Genomic DNA, 20789 nt, shown 5'->3' on the forward strand with positions numbered 1-20789 from the left:
ATTCCCCTCATTCCAAAATTTGCAAACACAAGAGTGTGAGCAAAAACAAGCATATAATTAATTTGTTAAAATTGCCCAAAATCCAACCATGAATGAAAAAAAAAAAAAAAAAAAAAAAAAAAAAATCACCATTGTAAGAGCTGAATACCTATTCCTCTGTAGCCCAAAAGCACAAACAAACAAGTGGATACTCTAAATTAAAAAGAAAATTATCATTGTATCCACACACACAGAAAACAACATTCCCTAATACTATTTTAACCTAAAAGGTTCATTTATTATCAACATTTAAGAAATCACTGGTGTTTTAACTTCTCACGGGGTCTGTATGTACATGAACACGTATACACAGACACACAAATGTTTTTGAACCGACTACCAGCAAGCGAAAACGAAGAAATCGGGCTACAATTTCGGTGAGCTGGGGAAATTTCAGGACAGAACAAAGAGCACAATCAACGGCGCCGATGTGCGATGCCGGCGGGATGCTCTGCAACTGAAGTTCACGCACATGGCTCCCTCTCTCCATCGACGGCGCCTCGTGAACTCTCTTGCCGTTGGCGCTTCTGACACCGACTCCTCGAATGCTACCATACTCTCTCTCTCCCTAACTCACTCCTACGAACAGCGCCATACTTTCGTATTTCCCTCGTTCTTATGTATACGATCACGAGTTGAAATACACAATAAAATACCAAAAAAACAAAATCAAAGAAACAAACAAAAGACGAAGAACATCCAATAGTTTCACCTGAAGCGGAATTCTACATTATAGAAATTCATGGTTTGAAATGAATAAAATAAAACCCACCATTAAGCAAAGGTTGTTACCATTACTGGACATGTAAACCACTTTTTCCTTTTTAATTTATTTTTTTTAATAACAACAACGATTAGTATAAGCTATCTAAAATACTTGTAAAGTATATTTTCAATGAAGTCACAATGCAGTAAGTTATCCTAAGTCCAAACGCAATAATAAAGAGTGAGTGATGGAGGGGTAATATTTGGTGAAACACCCCCCGTTGGGTACGAAGGTGGATGAAGGAGGAGATGGATGCAGAAGAGGGAAGAAGGGGACTGTGAGCCATGTGGTACTGCGCCATGAATGGGGTGAGAAGGCCAAGGCCGTTTCAAAGTTAAGTTTGCCGCACACCATGACCCTAGGGGGAGGTTTGGTGTAGCCGCCTCCATCTCCACCTCTAAACCTAGTGCCAATTCTACCCTCTTCCTTCTCCTCCTCTTCTGCCTCTAAACTTAGCTCACAATCCATGGACCTGGCTGGACCGCCTGTGTGATTCCAGTAAATTCCGGCGCCTTTCGAGTGCTCAGGTGGATGACGAGCTTAGTTGAATGAAGCATCGTTTGTTTTTATCGCTGGGTGCTGTTCCAATGAAGAGACGAAGCGGATCTCCATCTACGGAAAGAAGCAAAGCAGCAAATGGGAAAAAGAAAAAATAAAGGAAAAAATAAAAATATGCTCGCGAATTTCCATTGTCTCTGCACATGCGCAGTACCCAGACGTGTGGCTCGGTGGTTGAGGCGCTCGCCAGACGAGCCATTGGGAGTAATTTCGGGTCATCACCGCAACTAGACAGAGCTGATCTCAGATCTCCACCTAAAGTGACTGTTGTCAGCGGTGCGAGGATTTTGCGACTGGGGTATCAAAACAGGCGGTGAAGCTGCAAATTCAAGTATTCGGTCCACTCCGCAGCGTTCACAGACTGGGGCGATTTTGGTCAGCTGCATAGGTTTCGAGAAAGGCTAAAAGCAGCCGAGAAAATTTCTACCAGATTTAGGAGATGGAGTAGTGGGGAGCTTCGAGGATGGAGCGCTTACTGGGCAGACACACGCTGCGCATGCTTCATTGGGTGAGTTTGTGTGAAAGTACCTCCCTCGTAATCATACCCCCCACTAAAAAACGCATCTCCTTGTTCCGTCCAGCTTGCTGCCTTGGAAACCCATAGCCATGACCACTGGAACTTGGTCTCTGCGCCGCCCCCACCATCGTCGTGAAGGAGTTGCCAAGGACAGCATGAATGAAAACCTGTCCAATCTGGACCTACTTATTCAGCAACGAAGAGGGGTATCACTGTCCAGTATTGTTACGTACCATTCTAGCCACGCCAGAGGAGGGTCATCCGCAGCGTCTAGGCATTAGAAGCAACAAAGCAGCTGGAAAGGACCGCCTGGGTCATTGCTACAGAATTACGTATCGTGTGTGTGAAGAGTCTCGTTTCTCCAGAGGGTTCAATACGGGTAGTAGAAGGATACTGCTGGAATGCACCTCTAGAAACGAGGAATGGCAGCTAGTTGAGCGGTGCTTCCTCATCCACGTTGATTAGGAGAATTAGATTGGTTAGTACCGTGTGTTAGCATCTCACAGAATGACTAGATAAATATTTATGCACACATACCTGCGGTGCGGCGTGGTTTCGATAAAGCTTGTACAAGGTTGAACTCGCTTGTACGAATTTGCACCCACAGTCATTACAACTCAGCGACAAAATTTTGATATTCTGCTTAAGGCTATGTTTCAAGGTGCGATTGTGCAGTACCAGTTCCTGGGTTTGTCAAAACAATCTCTGCTTAGTAAGGGTTCGCTTAAGTCGTTATACTCGTCAAGGTCTCTTTTTAATGGAGCATCTCCACTAACGTGGCAGGCAAGAAATTAAAAATATACCAGAAGCAAGAGATTGAAAACAAAAGGTTGAGGAAGTGCTTCTAACCCATGAATTGGTTCAGCCTTCATTCAACCTGTGACAATCACTCATGTTCATTCTTGGCACAGGCCTACACAATTCATCGGTAGCAATTCAGTCCCAACCAAGTCCTGAGGACTAGAAATGAACGTCTGCTTTAGAGATTTCCTCTTTGTGAGGAAAGTGATTATGTAATAGTGGATACATGATACACAAGGAAACAGTATCAACCCTACCCAAAACTTTCCTGCTTTGGTGGGTAAGTACAGTAGCCACTCAAAGATGGCCAAAATAAACTCTTCAGGTTTCCAGAGTTATCATCTGGAAAAGATCAGCAGCCGTAGGTACTTCGCAAATCGCTGAGAACCAGTGTGCATGCATGATACGAGATCACACATAGTAGTAAATTTGGAAGTCCACTTCAAGTGTGATTTTTATCACAATCATGAGTGAATCATGAACTCTTAGAAGTGCTAGAAAAACGTAGCTCGTTCCCCATCTGTGAATGTGCTCTACAAAATTTGCAGCAAGCTGACACATGGTACATTTCAAACTAAGAATGTAATCAACAGGCTGTCTCGGACCTGGCAGCCAGCATCTTCCGCAGCATTAATACCTGTAAACACCAACAACAGGGTAACATGTCCACAGCTTAACAAGGTGCGTCACTATTAATGAAACGGCAGGACTTCTCCTGGCTATAAAGTAACCATCTCAGGCTCCAATTTCTAACTGCATCGTTTGTCAGAACTAGGGTTGCGATGGATTGTAGGGCCCTTCGTGAAATACTGTTTCTTGTGAAAAATTGTGATCTACAACCCCCATCCGCAAAAAGCTATTATTCCCCGTGGTATGTTCTTCCTTCAACCTTTCTTTATATGTTGTACTATCAGTCGACACCAACACTTCTAAGAGCTGCACTCTTAAAACATTTTTGGGATTGGCGTTTAGAAAGATCAACATTCAATATTAAGCGTTATTATTCTATGTTTGAGGTATTTATTATCTTATGTTTGACTAGAGAACCGTAAGAAAACCTACCAAAAAGCACAGATAACAGCCGGTGGGATAGCTTCCCCTGAACGGGAACAGCACATTGACGTTTTAAATCACTGTAATGACCTTCACAATTCTCCTGAAAGTTTCGGGAATACTGAATTATGGCTTGACAGATCCTTTGTCGAAGGGCCTCTGGGTGATGAGCAGCTTGTTATAGCATGCAAACCGGGAGTGCAAAAGAAGAGAGGATTTGGTTGGGACCAGCGCACCTCCTGTTGCAAATCCAGGACTTTGGACTCGCTCTCGTGCTTCTCCTCCATAGCCCGTACAACCGCTGCTTCTATCAACCTATTCTCCGCATCGACCTACCAATCCATTGGAGGGTTATCAACTTTAAAAATTTCCATGAACTGACATGAAATTACAACCAACAATTCAATGTCCGTAGAAATCCAGCGTTAAATGGAACATACAACTTCGTAACAAAGATTTTAGAATATACACAATCCAGATAAATATGTCACAAGCTTGCACAGCCAAAAGGAAAGCCAAAAGAATAATTTCCATGCAAGAAAGTTATGCCCACCTGACCAAATGAACAGAGCCGCTGTCGCTCAATTTCAAGCTGTTGCCGTAAAAATGTTTGCTCCTGAATCAAAACACCAACTTCTATTAAGTTACTCTCTCACAACTGACAGTACTGTGAGCATTGAAAAAGATTTGTACATCACTGTTCACAAATTTGCAACATTTTCCTGAATTGCAGGGTTAATCAAATTGTTTGTGCCATGGATTCTCACTCAAAAAGTCCTCCTGGCACAAACAGGTATATACTTCGAGCAGCATGTACAGAGAACATCACCAAATATTGATTTACGTTCTTTAGTTTAATAACACTGCTAATGCTTCTACTTTTTTTTTCCTATCATCATCATCTTGGGGCTGCTCAGAGAATCGCTCCTGAACAAGACGCTCTCACAAGAACCCATTTCTATTAATGTACGAAGCTCTTAAATACCTTGCGGACATTTTCCAACCAAGCAGCATCAACAAGCCACTTTTGCTGCCGTCGTCCAGGTGAAACAGGAGGCAAGACTGAAAGAGAGTAATCATCGCGAGGCTGACCGTGACTAGTGCTAGAGCCGACACTGCCACCGTGACGCCCAGCACTGCACTCAAAAGAACTCATCATTATCAAGAAGTACATGCACACTGCCCTTTGTTCATCTATACAAACCTAACAACCAGAAGAAAGAGGCAGGAACTCCTACTGAAAAAGTAAAGCAGCGAGGCTGTACGAACAGCACATCAACCTGGGAAATAGTTCATAATAAGCTCCCTTTCCAAGTTCCACGAAATTCACATTGGAAGAATAAATAAGAGCCTTACTATACTGCTGACACTTCAGATCAAGTACATAACTCACCTACAAAGTTATCCAAGGAAACATCTAATCCCATAAAACTGAGTGTTCAGCAGCACGAAATTGCTTTGCATATCCATCTTCTGTTCTTATGCAAAAAAAATGCAAGAAATAAAAACCGTGAAAAGGCCGGCAGAGGGATGTACCCGCTGAGATTTTCGACATCCCAGTATGCGGCTGGCTGGATCTCCCTGATACTGGAAAAACTACGCCCATTTCTATCTCCAAGAGAAGATTTTGTGCGTATTCGCAAGCTTTCCGTTCCACCCTCCAAAGAAAGATGTGATGTGAGAAGTCCGTCATGCCTGACCATGTTTGGTAACGACCTGTCCCTGTCCCCTTGAATGAGAACAGCATCAAGGCTAGCTCCTCTTTTCAATTCTCGTACTGATGCAGCAATCTCAGCACTTTTTCGTTTCTTCTCCGACTCTTCCAATTTTTTTTGAAGATCCAGTATATACTGATCCACCTCCTCCAAGTGCGATGCATGTACCTTCACCATTCCTTCCTTCTTAGATATATTCGCTAACTTGGCTTTAACATCGATGTCACCATGCTTGATAGACCATTCCAGCTCTCTTAGGGCTCCTCGCACTAATGCTGTTTCCCCACGTTCGTCGGCTAGTTGATGCAGTATTTTGTCGTTTGCAGCTAGGAGTTCTTGCTCCTTACGCATCCACCCCTGCTGCCATTTTTGTTCTCGCATGCTTAGCATTTCCTTATATTCTTGAACCAAAGCTGCTTGACGTCTCTCCCACTCAGCCTCTTTATCCATCTTAGCCTGAATAAGTTGTGTTTCTTTATTATCCAGCTCTTCTCTTAAGCTTACAATTGCATCCATAGCTTCCTCAATTTGTTTATCAACATTGGCTACACGACAAACAGCTGCCTGCAGGTTAGAGTTACCCCAGGAATCAGTGCCCTCCAGCTTCCTTTGTCGTTCGGCACTCAACTCCTCAAGAAGTATGATATGCTCCTCCTCGAGCCTCTGATATTCAGCCTCAGCTGCTTCCCGAGTCCTTTGTTCTTGCTCGAGTGCAGCCGTCAGAGCATCCTTTTCTTTCAACAAAGAATGGATCCTTCTAGATAATCTCTCCTCCTCATCTTTCTTCTGCTCATCAAGTGCTTCTAAATCTTCCTTTAAATTAATAATATCCTCTTCTTTCTGCCTGGCCCACTCTCTTGATTCAAGCAACTCTTGCGTGATTGCATCCAGATCGTTTTGCCAACTTTCTTCTTTCTCACGGATTTCTGCAACAAGACGGCGCTTTCCAGCAAAATGCATTTCCATCACTTCTTCTCTTTCTTTCCTTTCTTTCTCAACTTCTCTATCAATGCTCAACACTTCGTTTCTAAACTTCTGCATGAGAGCCTCAATTTGACGTTCTCTAGCATTGAGATGTGCTACCAGGTCCTCTGCCTCAGCTGTCTTAGATGATAATTTTACCTCCAGATTCTTTTTCTCAATGTCAAACTGCTTCAATTTATTCTGAAACTCAGTCTGCATCTCTTCCATCAGCGTTGGGGTATTGGAAACTTTTTCCTCAAGTTCCTCTTTCTCTCGTCTAAGTTTCTCTATGCAACATATTCCAGGATCTAGTTCTGCAACTTGTTCATCCTCAATTGTGTCAACCTCATGGACAATTTTCTCAACGCTCTGGCAGCTTTCTCCATCACTATCTTCCGAACTCCTGTCTGCTTTGAAACTCTCACATGATGCATCCGTTTGTGAACAAGTTTCTAGCATCTGTTTCGGCTGATCGTGAACCTGGTGAGGATTCTCTAATGCATGCTTAACATTTTTAAACGATATCTCCAACTCTTCGAGCTCCTGCTTGAGAGAACTCAATCCTCGATCCTTGGCATCAAGCAAAGATGTCCACTTCATAACTTGCTCCTCAAGCCATTGCTCCCGTTTCAAAACGAACGCTTCCCAACCAGCTTTCTCATCAGACCATTGTGTACGATATGCTTCCAGCTCAATGTCAGAAAGTTTCCTTTCTTGCAACGCTTCGGTGTCCCGTTTCTTGTATTTCGACTCCCAGTGACCGACGGCAGCCTCCAAGTGACTGCATTTTATGATCAAATTCTTCTCTCTCTCCACCCACATCGCCTCCATCTCTGCTTCTCTATCCCTTTCGCTTTTCAACTGCAAATTAAGCTTCTCTTCCAGATTATCCCTATCTTTCACTGCTGCATCCCGTTGCAACTTCCATCGAGTGGACTGTTCGATTAGTTCAGACCTTCTTTTACTAAGCTTCTTGGAACTCATCCTTTGCAGCTCCTTGTCCAGGTCCTTCGAGACAGATGCTAGCTTGCTCGCGACGTCTTCCTCAGCATCCTCAACATCAGGCGTTAACTTCTCCTTCATACTCTTCAGAAAAGACGTTAACCTTTTCAGCTTCTCTTCATATTCACCTCGAATCCTCTTTTCTTCCTTCAAATTTTCTAGCACTTGATCCACTTCCAAACGTGCTTCTCTTCGTCTCTCTTGCTCGACGGACAAGGCCAACTCCGCCTCTCTTAGCATACTAGAGACCCTACTCACCTCCCTCTCCATGGCGAGAAATCTACTCTCCAACTGACGTTCCTTCTCGTGCGACCCCTGCGGATCTTGCTGTAAAGCATTCTCTGAGGTGGGTGCCTGCGAGGTGGAATGAGTAACATGCCGTTCTTTCTTCGCCTGTTCATCACCTTCCTTAACCATCTCCTCAAACGCAAGAAAGCCAGCCTTCTGCGGGCTAGCTGCGGTCTGTTGATTTGAAGTAGCAGCTACCACTATCGAATCATTGGATACAGTACTATCTCTGTCAGCTGCAACTTCCAGTCTTGATTCATCACTAACGCGCTTATTACCTAGCATGCTCTGCATGATGTCGTCGATCTCATTCTGCTTCTTCTGCAGGACGAAGTCCTTTCTAGAAAGACTAAGACGCAACTCGTCCTCTAGCCGCCGAATCTTCCCCTGCAATATCCCAACTTCATCTTCAATCTGTTCCTCATATCTTTCCATTTCAAAACCACTCTCTTTTCATTCCATCCCCTGTGCTTCGTTCTCAGCACGCATACTGAACCACATTTCATTGATTAGCTGTTCAAATTCAACCTGACCCTCGACAATATGCTCAATTCTCAGGAACCTGGCTTCCAAATCACCTTCTTCAGCAGCTAAATCCCTCAGTTGCTTTAAGACAAAGCTTGGCACCATTTGATGAGTGTTCTTCCTCTCCAGATGATGACCTCATATACAGCCCCTCAGAAACTTGCCCTGAAATATCCTCCAGGTTGGCAGGTTTGACAACGATCACAGTAGGAACTAGCTCATTCTGACAACCTGCAAATCTTCGAGCACCGTTTCGTAGTTCTCTCTTTCTCGAATCTCCAAATCACCAGAACCACCAATCCTGCTGTTCGTCCCTATGCAGCTTTTTCAATCTCTAGGGGAATAATTTGAACACTAATTCTTTAAGTCTTCCACATGATACGATCAGCTTCCCAATTCCATTTTCATGCCTCCTACACGATTCCCCAAGCTCCTCTGAACTTTCAATTATACCGCTAGAGTTCTGGATGACATTGCTTCCTTGCCTTTCTCTTGCGAAAACACTATTTAACTCTAGGGTTCCCCAGAAGCATTAGAGATTAGCCACTTTTTCCGCCATCAAGTAAAGAAGGCTTCTAGAGCTCCTGCCATCCTGCTGGAGCCCTGAAGTATACGGTCGACTTCATAAATTCATCACTTACACTCGCGCTCACATGCGCAGTCCTAAGGTGCCACCCTCAAAGAACGTAATCGGTTTACTCCAGTTATCCATTTCGTTTCTCCTGGTCTGCACATAGCAATTCTCGTTGATAACTCTGGCGTCTTTGACTTAAGCTTTCGAATGAAGAGCCAGAGATTTATGATAAGAAGATTAACGAACAGAATGGAATTTTCTCGTAGGCAAAGAGCAGATTAGTCAACCAAAGAATCATCTTGTGTCGACTACAGACCGAGCACGAGCAATCCAACTAAATACTGTGCAAAGCTCCACAGTTCCATAAACATGATGATTGCCACTAATCTACCAAGACTGGATGCGATCTAATCGCTAGACATCTTCGAATTTAGTTTTCTTGCGTACACAATGAAATTCAGAATACAAACACGAGAGTACACCTCAAGACCTAATTTACACCAACAGACTGCGCAAATCAACACGGGAAAAATCTAACCAGGCAATTGAAAATCCACTAGCACTCCTCAGAATTCCAAAGCTAAGAGTGTAATGTGAGAAAAACTCCATAGCAGACATATATAAGAACACAAATTCAATAAAAAAGAAAAAAGAAAAAAGAAAAAAATTCAGCACATCGCACTCTGATATCTCCCCTGAATTCCGAACAAATGCCTCCCATACTCCAATAACACCGTCTTACAAGCTACGGCGACTAAGTCAATAGCGGCGGCAAAACAGAGGCGCTCACCTCCGTGCACGATGCAACAGCTCCAGAATTGAGGTCTGCTAAACTTCACAAAAAATTGAATCGAGCATGAAGAGTTTCCCAACTCGACTCGTTCAGAAGGTTTCGATGTGCTCATCACACTATCCAGTACTTACACAGACGCTACATCGCTAACGTTGTAGAAACCAGAATCTCCAACATCTAGGACGACATTCGACACTGGATTGCAAAACCTAAGGTTAATCCAGGGCACACTGTGCACGAAGCAGGGCTTCACGAAGCTCCGTCTCTAGAAACGCACAATAATATACTCCCAGCCAACGAAAAGAGCCTCACAAAACAGCGACCCCACACGATGCGAAGAATTTCCCGAGTAATCTACTTCTCGGAAAATTCGAGGAGTAATAAATTATATTCTCCTGAAACCTTTCCGACCATTGACTCCGAGACTTGTCAGATGCGGTGAATCTACTGAACTGACTCTAAATAACAAGTATAAAACCTAAAAGCCGCTCGCGACGCTTGGGGAAGCAAACCATCGGCCTGCCTCCTTCCCTCGTCGCGGCAACATGATTCCACAGAAATGCGGCCAAGGGCTCCCTTTCTTTTTTGCAGAAATTGGCGGGAGTGGCCGAAGAGAGCCCGGTCTTCGGTGCCCGGCAGCTTTCTTCCACAATTATGCGGCGAAGGGCTCCTCTCCTCGTTGGGGAAACCGGCGGGTGTGGCCGCGGATAATGCGGTCTTCGGTGCACGAGGGCCCCCTAACTCTACCAATTCCGTGGGCCCTAATTCGCATTTATCATTTCTTTTCCGTTCCTTTTTCTTTTTTGGATCTTTGTCCTGTTCTCAAACTTTTTAACATTGCTTTTTCTTTCTTTCTTTTTCATTTTATTTGATTCTACTCTAAGTAAATTGAATGTGTTTGATTTAAACTGGCATAATGTTTGTGGTGGTAAAATGAGAATAAAGTAGTAGTAGGAGTATTACTAATTGACAATATTTTTTTTATAATACTTTAGTTACTTGTCATGATGGTGCAACAAGAAAAAGCCTGAAAGAATGTATGTATTGATGCTTGTATTTACAAGGAAGTACCATCTTATGTTTTAGACTTCATTAAAAAAGATATCTCTTAATATTGAAAAATGATATTGATCAAAATACAATACATAATGAATGTTTGCTTTAAACATGAATATAAAGAATATTTAAAGAATTGAAGCTTCACTCTTTTTACTTAGGTGCAAGCTACATGCACACCCCAAATTGCTACACACATCTAAGAAAATAGAGGCATCTAATTAGTTGGTTTATTAAATTGATCACTCACTTGCAACCCTTTACCTTGCCTTTAGTGCAAGTGTTAGTCCCAATAGGACTTGCATTGGGACTAAGTCAAGAGCATGCTTTAAACCTTGTTATATTGTGTGTGTTATATTGTGATATTGTACTCATGACCCATATCACAATATTTGAGCAAAGTAGCCAATTAGAGGCATTGGGGTGCATATAGGTATAATGGGTGTGTGTATAGCAATTTGGGGTGTACATGTAGCCTAAATGTTTCACTTATTATTGAAGAAAAGCAGATCTTTCTAGAGTAAAAAAACTTTATTTTAACTCCATTTTAAATTTAGTAATAGATATTTAACAAAATTTAATGTCAAATAATAATAATGATAATTGTAACATAATTCTGACTTAGATACAATAACTAATCAGTACATATTATATTGTGCTTTACACTCTAATAAAATATTTAATGTAAATTTTCTTCATTGTTCTAAGATAACTTAAACTTTTGGTGTCCTTAATTTCTTTTGGTCTTCATTCAAATGAGTAAAAAATTGAATTCTTTAAGCTATGTTTCAACACCATATTACAAATGTTTCAACACCATATTACTAAATAACAAAAATATTGATTATTGACTTTTTAGTTTTTTTCTCAACTACTTATTAGTTTTCAAAGTTTTGTCTCTTGCATAATTTGAATTTATTCTTTCTCAGACCATAAGAAGTATATTTTGATATATTTTGAGGTGCTGAAATTTTATTCACTTTCAAGTCAAATTCATAAAACGTCTAAGGTTAGTAATAATAATAATAAAACAACAATGAAAGTGACTTTGTCGTAATTTATCAAAATTAATCCATTATTTAAAAACAATCAGAACACAAGCGCATGTACAATTAGGTGAAATTTTATCAAAGCATACATACACACACACATATTCAATTTTTACATGATTAAAATTTAACATTCTAGTTGTATATCTTTCTAGAATAAGGTTGATTCAAATTTAACACTCTAGACTAAAGTTGAGTAGCAAAACAGTTCTACATTCACTTAAAGACATGAATCATGTTTTTAAACATGGAAGCATTAGGTGGTGGCAAGCCTACAAATTTCAGGTTCTTAAGCGTTTTGTTGGCAACTTAGAATTTGAAAGCAGTACGTTGTAGAACCAAGGTGAGTATCAAGAAAAACTCTTGAAAAGAGATTCCGCTTGTCGTGACCCATTGCTTTATCTTGGTTCCATGTGTTAACAGTAGAGTTTGAGCTAGTGATGGATCACCTACACAGAAAAAAAGAGGTTCATGAACAGTGGAATTGGAGTCATTTGACTTCAAGTTATGGAAGACAAGAGACATCCAAATTTTAAGACTTCGATAGTCTTGGCAAGAAAGAATGAGGTGATAATCAGAAACTGGACTGAGAAAATGCTGCATAGACAAAAGCGTTGAGATAAATGCAAAAGTAATTTGATAGTTATGCAAGTACAAATAACCAGTTTGGTAAGTCCTCAAATAAATGCAAACTTGAGTCCAAAGCTATAACAGAATCGAAGATTTTTCTACCATATGTCACATCGACGATCACTAACATCCGAAGAATGCTTATCTAAGGTCAACAAGTAGGAACAACACTCCCTTTTACTATGTTACTCTATCCCTAGGGTGCAACCTAAATACATACTTAAATGTTGAGGGGTTCTAATTCAGCTCCCTTCTCAGTCGTCCACGTCTCAATTGACCCTGCAAAAGAAGAGATTATGACACATTATAAATTGTCCCAGCACATTCGAACATGTCCTGCGATTAATACAAGACAAACTTAACATTTAGAACATCATGTAAGGTAGTCAAGAGCGAATCTAACTCACTGCTTCTGTGCTTGTCAGAAACCATCAAGAGCCGGCGCTGCAAGACACCAGCCAGTGCCAGAAATATTGCGCACATTCCAAACATCACACTGATAGGGAATGCACTGACCTGAAGGAGCCAACAACAAACCAAAAGAGAAGTCAGAAATCTGTTGAAAACTCAGTCTCATCTGACAACTTCCAATAGTAACTTCCTATCTTTGTTATTCCCAGAATAAAGAAAAAGCGACAAAGAAAGTATTTTTCTAAAGAAGTAGTGGCTTACATTGTACAGTACAACACACACAAATACGTTCAAAGGAATCCGGAAAAAATTCATGATTGTGCTCCTCGACTCTTCAGGGATATACTGGGACCTCATTTTCATGATAGATGGCCAGAAAACTCCCACACACATCTCAAATATACAGAAACCCAGGAGGTTTAGTCGCCCCCCAGCCGTAATGCTAGCCGAGGGCGAATCCGGCAAAAAGAACTGCAACAAATAAAAGCCGAAATCATGAATCAAGTTAAATTAACAGATTTTGAAAGTGCTCCGTTCCATTTTCTAGGAGGCGGTATAACCCAATTGATAAGACTTTCGAATTACAAACACACACTTATATATATATATATATATATATATATATATATGTGTGTGTGTGTGTGTGTGTGTGTGTGTGTCCTGACCACAAATTCCAAGATTACCAAACCATGTATAGCCATGAACATTGCCAATGAGAGAAGCTGTGTAAGAAAACTCACTTGGATGATGACTGGAAGGCAGAGAGAACCCGAAGCGACCATAAACACAATCTGCATGTAGCTCTCCACCCTCAAGTGTGGACGTGACATCAGACGAGATGCTAAAGAGCTTCCCAACATAGAAGCAAGCATGAAAGTGGCAAAGATAAAGCCAAATGGAATTTTCTGATCGTTAGGGCTCAAGGCTGGTGTCCAAAGGAATACAAACGTATACATGGATCCTTCAAACAGGGACTGGATGGCACCCAACAAAGCAATCTTCTCATCTGTCAATCCAAAGACACAATGGAGACCAGAATTAAGAATTCCTACATGCCACGAACTTGGTGCCGAACAAAAGCACAGTACTTAAGTAAATAAATGATAGAAACAAGACCTTTGCAACCTCATTTGACCGCGAGAATGAAGTGCAAATGTCTTGAAACTCGTCCATAAGCACTTAAGTTCTCACCAGAAGCAATAGCTGAAGCTGCCTGCGTAAATTGATGGGTGAAGCTCTTGCCCTCTGTCTGGTCTCCATAGTTCTCTGGCCAGGTAGAAATAATTATCGCCATGCCGACCGCTAGAACACAAGCTGCGGCATCAAAGGGGGAGACGGGGCCCAAGCCGAAAGTACCCGCCAGAGTGTTTGCGACTAATCCAGCAAGAATAGCAACCAGTCCATTACCCAAGAATATAGCCTTGGAGAAAGTCAATGACAACCACTGTGCCTCAAAACCTCTCTGTATTGACGACAAGTAGAAATCACCGTCAATGAGTTTTAAATTCGACATACAAATACACATACACATACGCACAATGATTCAGTAAAACACCATTTTATCTTCAGCCATAAAATCAATTACTTGTTGTATGTACTTGCAGAGAGAATGATCCGCGTCACAAAGAAAACCTAAAATAGTTAGAGACTCAGGTAACCTTAAAATGCTCAGCAACAAGCCAGGACTCAAATGAAGAGAAAAGCAGTGATGTGGCGATGCCTCCCAATACACGTCCCAACATCAACACCCTGTACTCTGGAGAATGCTTCGTAAAGCAACTCAGCATGTATGTAATACAGTAAATGACACTCATCCTCTTGCGCCCACTGTCATAAGAGGTTGGAACCAGAAACGTTACAAAGTGTTACAGGAAAAGAAAAGAAAAAAGAAAAGAAAAAACATACCTCAAGTGATGATGGTGCGTAAAAAGATATAGTAAAAGTCATTTTGGGCAAAAGCTATGCAAGGAACCGAAGGGACTGTAAATATCATGTGGATCACCACATTGGCGCAGATCGTGAAGATTGACCCCTGATAATATGCAAATGATGGCATGGAACACTTACTATCGATCGGCAAGAGATCCAACAATAGTCCCGAAAAGCATGGATGATCCAAATCCAGCTATGAAAAGCTTTCCGATATCACCTTTATTGTACCCGTAAAAGACATATAGGGCGTACACGTATGGTCCTTGCAGCCAGTCTCCCGCTGCACACATAAGCAACAGCAAGTTATGAGTTTCACGGGTGTCGCATCATCTAAGAGGACCTAAAGGAAGCCCCATAAGCATTTTCCATAATACATAACATGTCCATCCGCAATGGACAAGTAGCAAGATGAAATCGAGCAGAGAACACTGCAGATTCATTCCAATGGGATAATGAAACTAGTTCCAAGCATGTTCTAAATGAATATTTCCCACGGACTTCACAGTTCATGATTGGAACAAGTGGACGTAAAAAGTAGTAAATGTCCCAAACAAAAAATCTAAAAATATTCCACAGCATTCAATGTAAGATCTAAAGCCACAAGACCGCGGATGGAGCAAATAACACGAGCACAATACCGCTATGCATTATCTTAAATGCCAACCCATAATGGTCCAAATCCTCAGCAAGATCACGTGCCACCAAATTATTGACGACAAAGCAGAGTAATCTCACTCATGAGCGCGCTTCAAACACCGCATTAAATGAACCACGATAAGAAAAATAAATAAGAGAATTGGCAAAGCTCCATCAACTCGCGTCAAAATGTGTCGCAGAAAACCACCAACTACGGTTCGCAGTCATGTAAGCTCATGGATGGACCTGGTCATATGCGTAGGGTAGACTACACGGTGAACAATTCTTATACAGTTTACGGACGGTACAGAAAAACAAAGAGAAAAGAAAAGAAAAAGAAAGACAGAGGGAAGACGCGAATCCCAGGCTAAGTTGCAAAACGGTTTGTTACCCATCATAAGCGAGTAGACGACCAGGTAGTTGTTCTTGAAGGCATTGAAAGCAGAAGACGTGGTGATCCGGTCCTTGCCAGACTTCCCAAACTCCAGGGCCACCAGGGCAATGACCTGGATCCCAAACACGGCGTAGAAGTAAAACTCCATAGCGGAACCACGGCACCCGCTCCCTCTTCTGCAGCTGAGAGCTCACTTCAAGCTCCACATACGACCCCTCTCCAACTCCTGAGCAGAAGCGTCTTTCCTCTTCACCTTTCCAAGAAAAATAAACACAATGCCAGTCTCTCCTGTTCCTAAATATCACAAAAAGAACACCCAACAAAGGCTCGTGGGACGCACAATCCCTTTACCCTCAGATCCGCATCGCCCTCCAAACTTCGACACCGCAAACCACAATCGCGGCACGGAAATGACCACCGTAACGTCAAAATGAAGAAAATGCAACAATATCAATAATGAGATGCGAGGTAGACGAAGACACGCAACAACAGATCCGATACGTGCTCAGAAACGATGCGAGAAATCCAACATTGTGGCTAGCTGCTCGAACAGTGCGAAGCTGTTCGGGCTGAGGAAGCGGGGGTGCCAGAAAACCCTTATAGAATGCGGGCCACGGGATTCGAAGACCATGTTTGTATGTGGGGATGGGTGCCCGTGGGTTGGGGGTCGGATTCTCTGTTCCCGTTCACACTGTTGGTGCTCGAATCCAGAATCTCCTGCAAGCCCACCTGACGTGAAAATATCTCACCAGGTATTCGGGTTGAATTCTCCGCCCGGGTCCACCCCCCCCACCCCCCCAGCCGGGGATATAAGTCAGTCTTTACCACAATATAACTCTATGTCAGTGGAAACTTATTGTGGATGTTGAATATTGCAAACTTGCATAGACAACCATAGAAAGAGTCATGTGAAGATTTATGTTTATATATATATATATATATATATATATGCAACTCTCTAATTATTTTTATAGGAAAAAAGATAAAATCTTTCCAAACTTATGGATTTTGTTTGTGGAGTTTCAATTGCCAACCACTTTCACGCAACCTTTTCATTGTAGAAGGTAAAGTCTTTCTAGAAAATATTGTGGTAAAGTCTTTCTAGAAAATATTTTGTAATTTTATTTCTTTTTAATAGATTTTATGATTTTCAATAAATAAGCGATACCTAATTGCATATTTAAATTAAGCTGTTTTTTAACCCAAATTTTGTCATTTATACTCATTAGTTCAAAGTAAGTTGCAAGTAAAAAGTAATTTAAGTTTGCTTGAGATATTTGCAACAATTATAGAAGTGAGAGATGCTTATTGAGTAATAAAATTGTGATTATGTCATAATGTCCCATTGATGATATTTTATTCCAAAAACCAATAGGAAGTAGAAAAAACACCTAATGTCACCTTGAATACATATATTCAGGATAAACTATTTGATGTCAAGTCTGTTCCATAAGTTTTTGAAAGCAAGAATTGGTTGTGAAAATAGACTCAAATTGAATCCTTGAATAGGCACTTTTGGTCATGGATTGGATTGTACAAGAAGCAATGAAATAACAAAACGTGCAAAAAAAAAAAAGAAAAAAAAGAAAAAATAACAATTATAAATATTTAATGCATTATTGATTGTAAAATAATTTGGATGAAATAACTAAATACATTACATTATCTTTAGTAAAAAAATATATATTATATATTTTTTCATTTTATTAGATTCAATAACTAGTCACATAATCAAACTAAAATACATCTTGAAGAAACCTTATTTGATTATTACAATCATAAAAATAAAAAAATAAAAGATAACCAAATTTGATTTATAAAATTTACTCTAAAATTTAATAACATATGTATACTATTAATTTTAATTAGATGATTGTTATTTAGATGGATATGTAAATCTTAATTAATTAATAAATTAATAGTTTTTATTAGACTATAATGCATAGTAATCAATTTAGGCTAATTAGTTTATATTAATTTGTATATGAGAGTTTTAAGACATCTAATTGGATGTACTTAATTCTTCTCACACTCTTGCTCTATTACTTTCTATTAATATTCTCTATAATATAAATCTTATCATTAGTTTTTTATATCTTATTGTTCCATAATGTATGAAATTAAAAAACTAAGAACTTTAAGTAGTTGCAACATACATCCAATCATATAATAATATTGAGATGAAAGTTTTTTTTTTTTTTTTTTTTTTTTTTTTTTTTTCTTCTTTTGCTTTAGCTAGATAACTGCATTTGTTAAATTTGTATATGTTTTTAAATCTTACTCTAACTTTTTGGGAGGTACTTGTACATTTTTTTTCTATCTTTTATACAAATTGATAAGATCTAATTATATGCAAATCTGCATTGTATTACATTTATTTACCTTTTAATTTAAGATTAGTTTTATGTAGTAGATTTAAGTGCCAATTTGACAACCATTTGGACCTTCATGTAAGCCAATGTCAGGAATAAGAACTTGAAGAATGTAAATAATAAAGTTTAATATATATATATATATATATATATATATTCAAGAAGAAATTGAAAATATATATTTCCGTAGATTAAAAAATTAAAAAATCTTGAAATTAGATTAAAATAACAAAGAAATTGACAAGAACTCAATGAAAAAATAATTCAGACAAGTGAGCCTTCACTCAAAGAGAGGTAACAAAATATATATAAACAAGTATATATATTGAAAGAGGAACTGGAATGGCTATTGCCAAAAGACAAGAAAACTAGAGACCCTTGAAACTAGACTAGAAGCAAGAAAGGAATTGACAAGAGTGAAGAAGCCTTCACTCTTGTCTCTATATATACTCTCTAACTAGGGGCTACGTGGCGACGTTCTATAGGACCTCCAATATGTGTTGACTTTGTAGGACACATGCCTTGACTTACAAGGCAAGTTTTTCTACGTGTGGGCCACATAGTTAGATGGATCTTCAAGCTAATAACATGTGTGGCACATGGCCAACTTGTTGACTACGTTTCTAATCCAAAAAGTCAATTAAAGACACCTATGAAGTCAAAGCAGCGTCTAGGAAGTTTCTAGGAAGCTTCCATATTAAATATTATAGAATTAACTTATTTTTACCTATTTTTACTTACTTCTACCTATTTCTATATGTAATTATTAGCTTACATGATTATGGCCGTGACATTACCCCCCCTTCTAGAGACGAGTTCCACGAGGAGCAGTCATCATATGTTGAGGAAATCTATGATGCGACGAATTGTATTCGCCACATACTCTAATCTCTGTTCTCTTCGAAGATGATTGATAGGGCCTCTCAACCATCGGTAGTGTCCCATACCAGGGCGGGAAGACCACCCAGTTATTTGATCATTGTTGAGGCCTTCGTAACTTCCTTCGAATAGAATATTTGGAACACCATCAAGAGTTGTTCCTACCTCTAGAAAAATCACCAAACATTGGGAGTCCCTTCCCAAATCGTGATACCAAATGCATTGTATCTCACCATCTATTCGAGGAAGAACATGTCGTTCTTGAAGATCTTCATCTCGATTGTGTCGTCTTGAAGGTTGTGACAATCGTAATGTCTCGTCCGACAGGTCAGCAAATGAAGGCTCTTGAGTTAAATCCACTGGTTATTGGTTCTCCATCTCCTGAGCGCCACTACTACAACGAAGCTACGAACAAGAATTGAAAGTAGAATGTTAACTTGCCTAGATGTTGTTTCTTTTATAAAGAAGGTTTTCATCATGATTTTGATGGATGTTGTCGATGAAAAGCCTCCACCGCCTTTGCTGCATTTGCAAGATTCTTTATTGGCTCCCATGTGCGTTCACTAATACCATATCCACGCCAATAGACAAGATATTCTAATTTATTTCGGCGCTGCCTTGAATCTAAGACTTCTTCTACTTCAAACTCTTCATTATTGTCCACTTCTATAGGATGAGGTGGAGTTTGTCGTCTTCTTGGTATGTCCAATGTCTTGTATGGTTCAAGAAGAGATACATGGAATATTGGATGGATTTTCATTGACTCTGGTAGATGTAAACGATATGCAACTGGATTGATTTGTGCAGAAATAGAAAATGGTCCCAGCCTTCGATAGTCCAACTTGTCACAAGGACGAGTGGTCTTGATATTGCGATGAAGTAGCGATACCTTATCACCCAAGACGAATGATGGTTGTTCCTTTCGATAGACATCTGCATTGGCCTTTTGTTGTTCTTGAGCCTCTTTTAACTGCGCCTTCATCGTTGCATGTAGCTGTGATAAATGAATTGCCAAATCTTTTGCAGCACGATTATCAACTTTTGAAAAGTCAAAAGTATCAAGTCGTGGATGATAACCATAATTAGCAAAGAAAGGTGTTTGTTTTGTAGAAGAATGTACCGTGTTATTGTAAGCAAACTCTGCCAATGGCAAAAGAGTTGTCCAATCATCTTGTTGGTAATTAATGGTACATCTTAAATATTGCTCCAAAACTTGATTAACACGCTCCGTTTGTCCATCAGTTTGAGGATGGAATGCTGAGGATAGTTTTATATCCACTTTAAGAATCTTGAAAAGAGTCCGCCAAAATCTTGATACAAATTGAGTTCCCCTATCTGATATAATATCCTTAGGTAATCCATGATAGCGATAGATATTGTCAAGAAAGAGCTTAGCTGTGATAGATTTTGTACATGGTACAAAATGTGCCATCTTGGTAAAACGATCTACTATCATGAATATAGAGTCATAAGAACCTGAGATTGGAAGATCCGTGATGAAGTCCATAGAAACAGAAAACCATGGTTGTTCTGGAATGGGTAATGGCTGAAGAAGTCCAAATGGTCGATGACGAGGAATTTTTGATCTTGAGCAAACATCACATGATTGTACAAAATCTTTAACTGCCTTCCACATTTGAGGCCACCAAAAATCCATGGATATCAGCTCCAAAGTCTTATTATATCCGGAATGTCCTGCTGCTGGGAAGTCGTGACGAGCTTGAAGAACACATAAACGTGCTTCTCCTTCTCGAACATATAGACGTCCTTCGAAATAGAGTAGGTTGTTCTTGAATTCAAATTTAGATGGATCATGATATTTAGAAGAATTGTTCT

General features: G+C 40.1%; 2 protein-coding genes across 6 annotated transcripts; both read right to left on the reverse strand.

Moving 5' to 3' along the window:
• Positions 1 to 837: 837 nt before the first annotated feature.
• Positions 838 to 10648, reverse strand: LOC112276676 (uncharacterized). Of its 5 annotated transcripts, none has more exons than XR_016500491.1 (10): positions 9592 to 10648; positions 5271 to 8954; positions 4720 to 4870; positions 4288 to 4350; positions 3744 to 4066; positions 2939 to 3318; positions 2730 to 2793; positions 2114 to 2564; positions 1840 to 1990; positions 838 to 1417 (listed from the first exon to the last, which is right to left on the reverse strand). XR_016500491.1 is itself a non-coding variant. In XM_024508214.3 (6 exons), the coding sequence occupies exons 2-6, from the start codon at positions 8135 to 8137 to the stop codon at positions 3268 to 3270; spliced, it is 3228 nt and encodes a 1075-aa protein (XP_024363982.1). In that variant the 5' UTR covers positions 8138 to 8954; positions 9592 to 10643; the 3' UTR covers positions 2859 to 3267. The 5 variants fall into 5 exon arrangements, 1 of the variants encoding a protein (XP_024363982.1); XR_016500490.1 differs by having other exon boundaries at positions 1518 to 1990; XR_012216682.2 differs by having other exon boundaries at positions 838 to 1990.
• A 1665-nt stretch (positions 10649 to 12313) lies between these two features.
• LOC112276893 (uncharacterized) lies at positions 12314 to 16260 on the reverse strand. The gene is made up of 8 exons (XM_024508696.3): positions 15700 to 16260; positions 14808 to 14952; positions 14399 to 14567; positions 13932 to 14202; positions 13481 to 13746; positions 13002 to 13211; positions 12737 to 12845; positions 12314 to 12608 (listed from the first exon to the last, which is right to left on the reverse strand). The coding sequence occupies exons 1-8, from the start codon at positions 15848 to 15850 to the stop codon at positions 12550 to 12552; spliced, it is 1380 nt and encodes a 459-aa protein (XP_024364464.1). The 5' UTR covers positions 15851 to 16260; the 3' UTR covers positions 12314 to 12549.
• Positions 16261 to 20789: the final 4529 nt, after the last annotated feature.

Source organism: Physcomitrium patens, chromosome 24, assembly GCF_059467195.1.
Source record: "Physcomitrium patens ecotype Gransden chromosome 24, ASM5946719v1, whole genome shotgun sequence".
In the NCBI taxonomy this organism is placed as follows: domain Eukaryota; kingdom Viridiplantae; phylum Streptophyta; class Bryopsida; order Funariales; family Funariaceae; genus Physcomitrium; species Physcomitrium patens.

Bases quoted from the DNA above. Each gene is read 5' to 3' on its own strand.
- LOC112276676 (XM_024508214.3), bottom strand. From the start codon at position 8,137: ATGGAAAGATATGAGGAACAGATTGAAGATGAAGTTGGGATATTGCAG. The intron at 4,871-5,270 runs GTACATCCCTCT...TTTTGAGTGCAG, and splicing joins GATGTCGAAAATCTCAGCGG to TGCTGGGCGTCACGGTGGCA. The intron at 4,351-4,719 runs GTATTTAAGAGC...GTTTTGATTCAG, and splicing joins GGTTGGAAAATGTCCGCAAG to GAGCAAACATTTTTACGGCA.
- LOC112276893 (XM_024508696.3), bottom strand. From the start codon at position 15,850: ATGGAGTTTTACTTCTACGCCGTGTTTGGGATCCAGGTCATTGCCCTG. The intron at 14,953-15,699 runs GTAACAAACCGT...TTATGTGTGCAG, and splicing joins CGTCTACTCGCTTATGATGG to CGGGAGACTGGCTGCAAGGA. The intron at 12,609-12,736 runs GTGAGTTAGATT...CTTCTTTTGCAG, and splicing joins TTCTGACAAGCACAGAAGCA to GGTCAATTGAGACGTGGACG.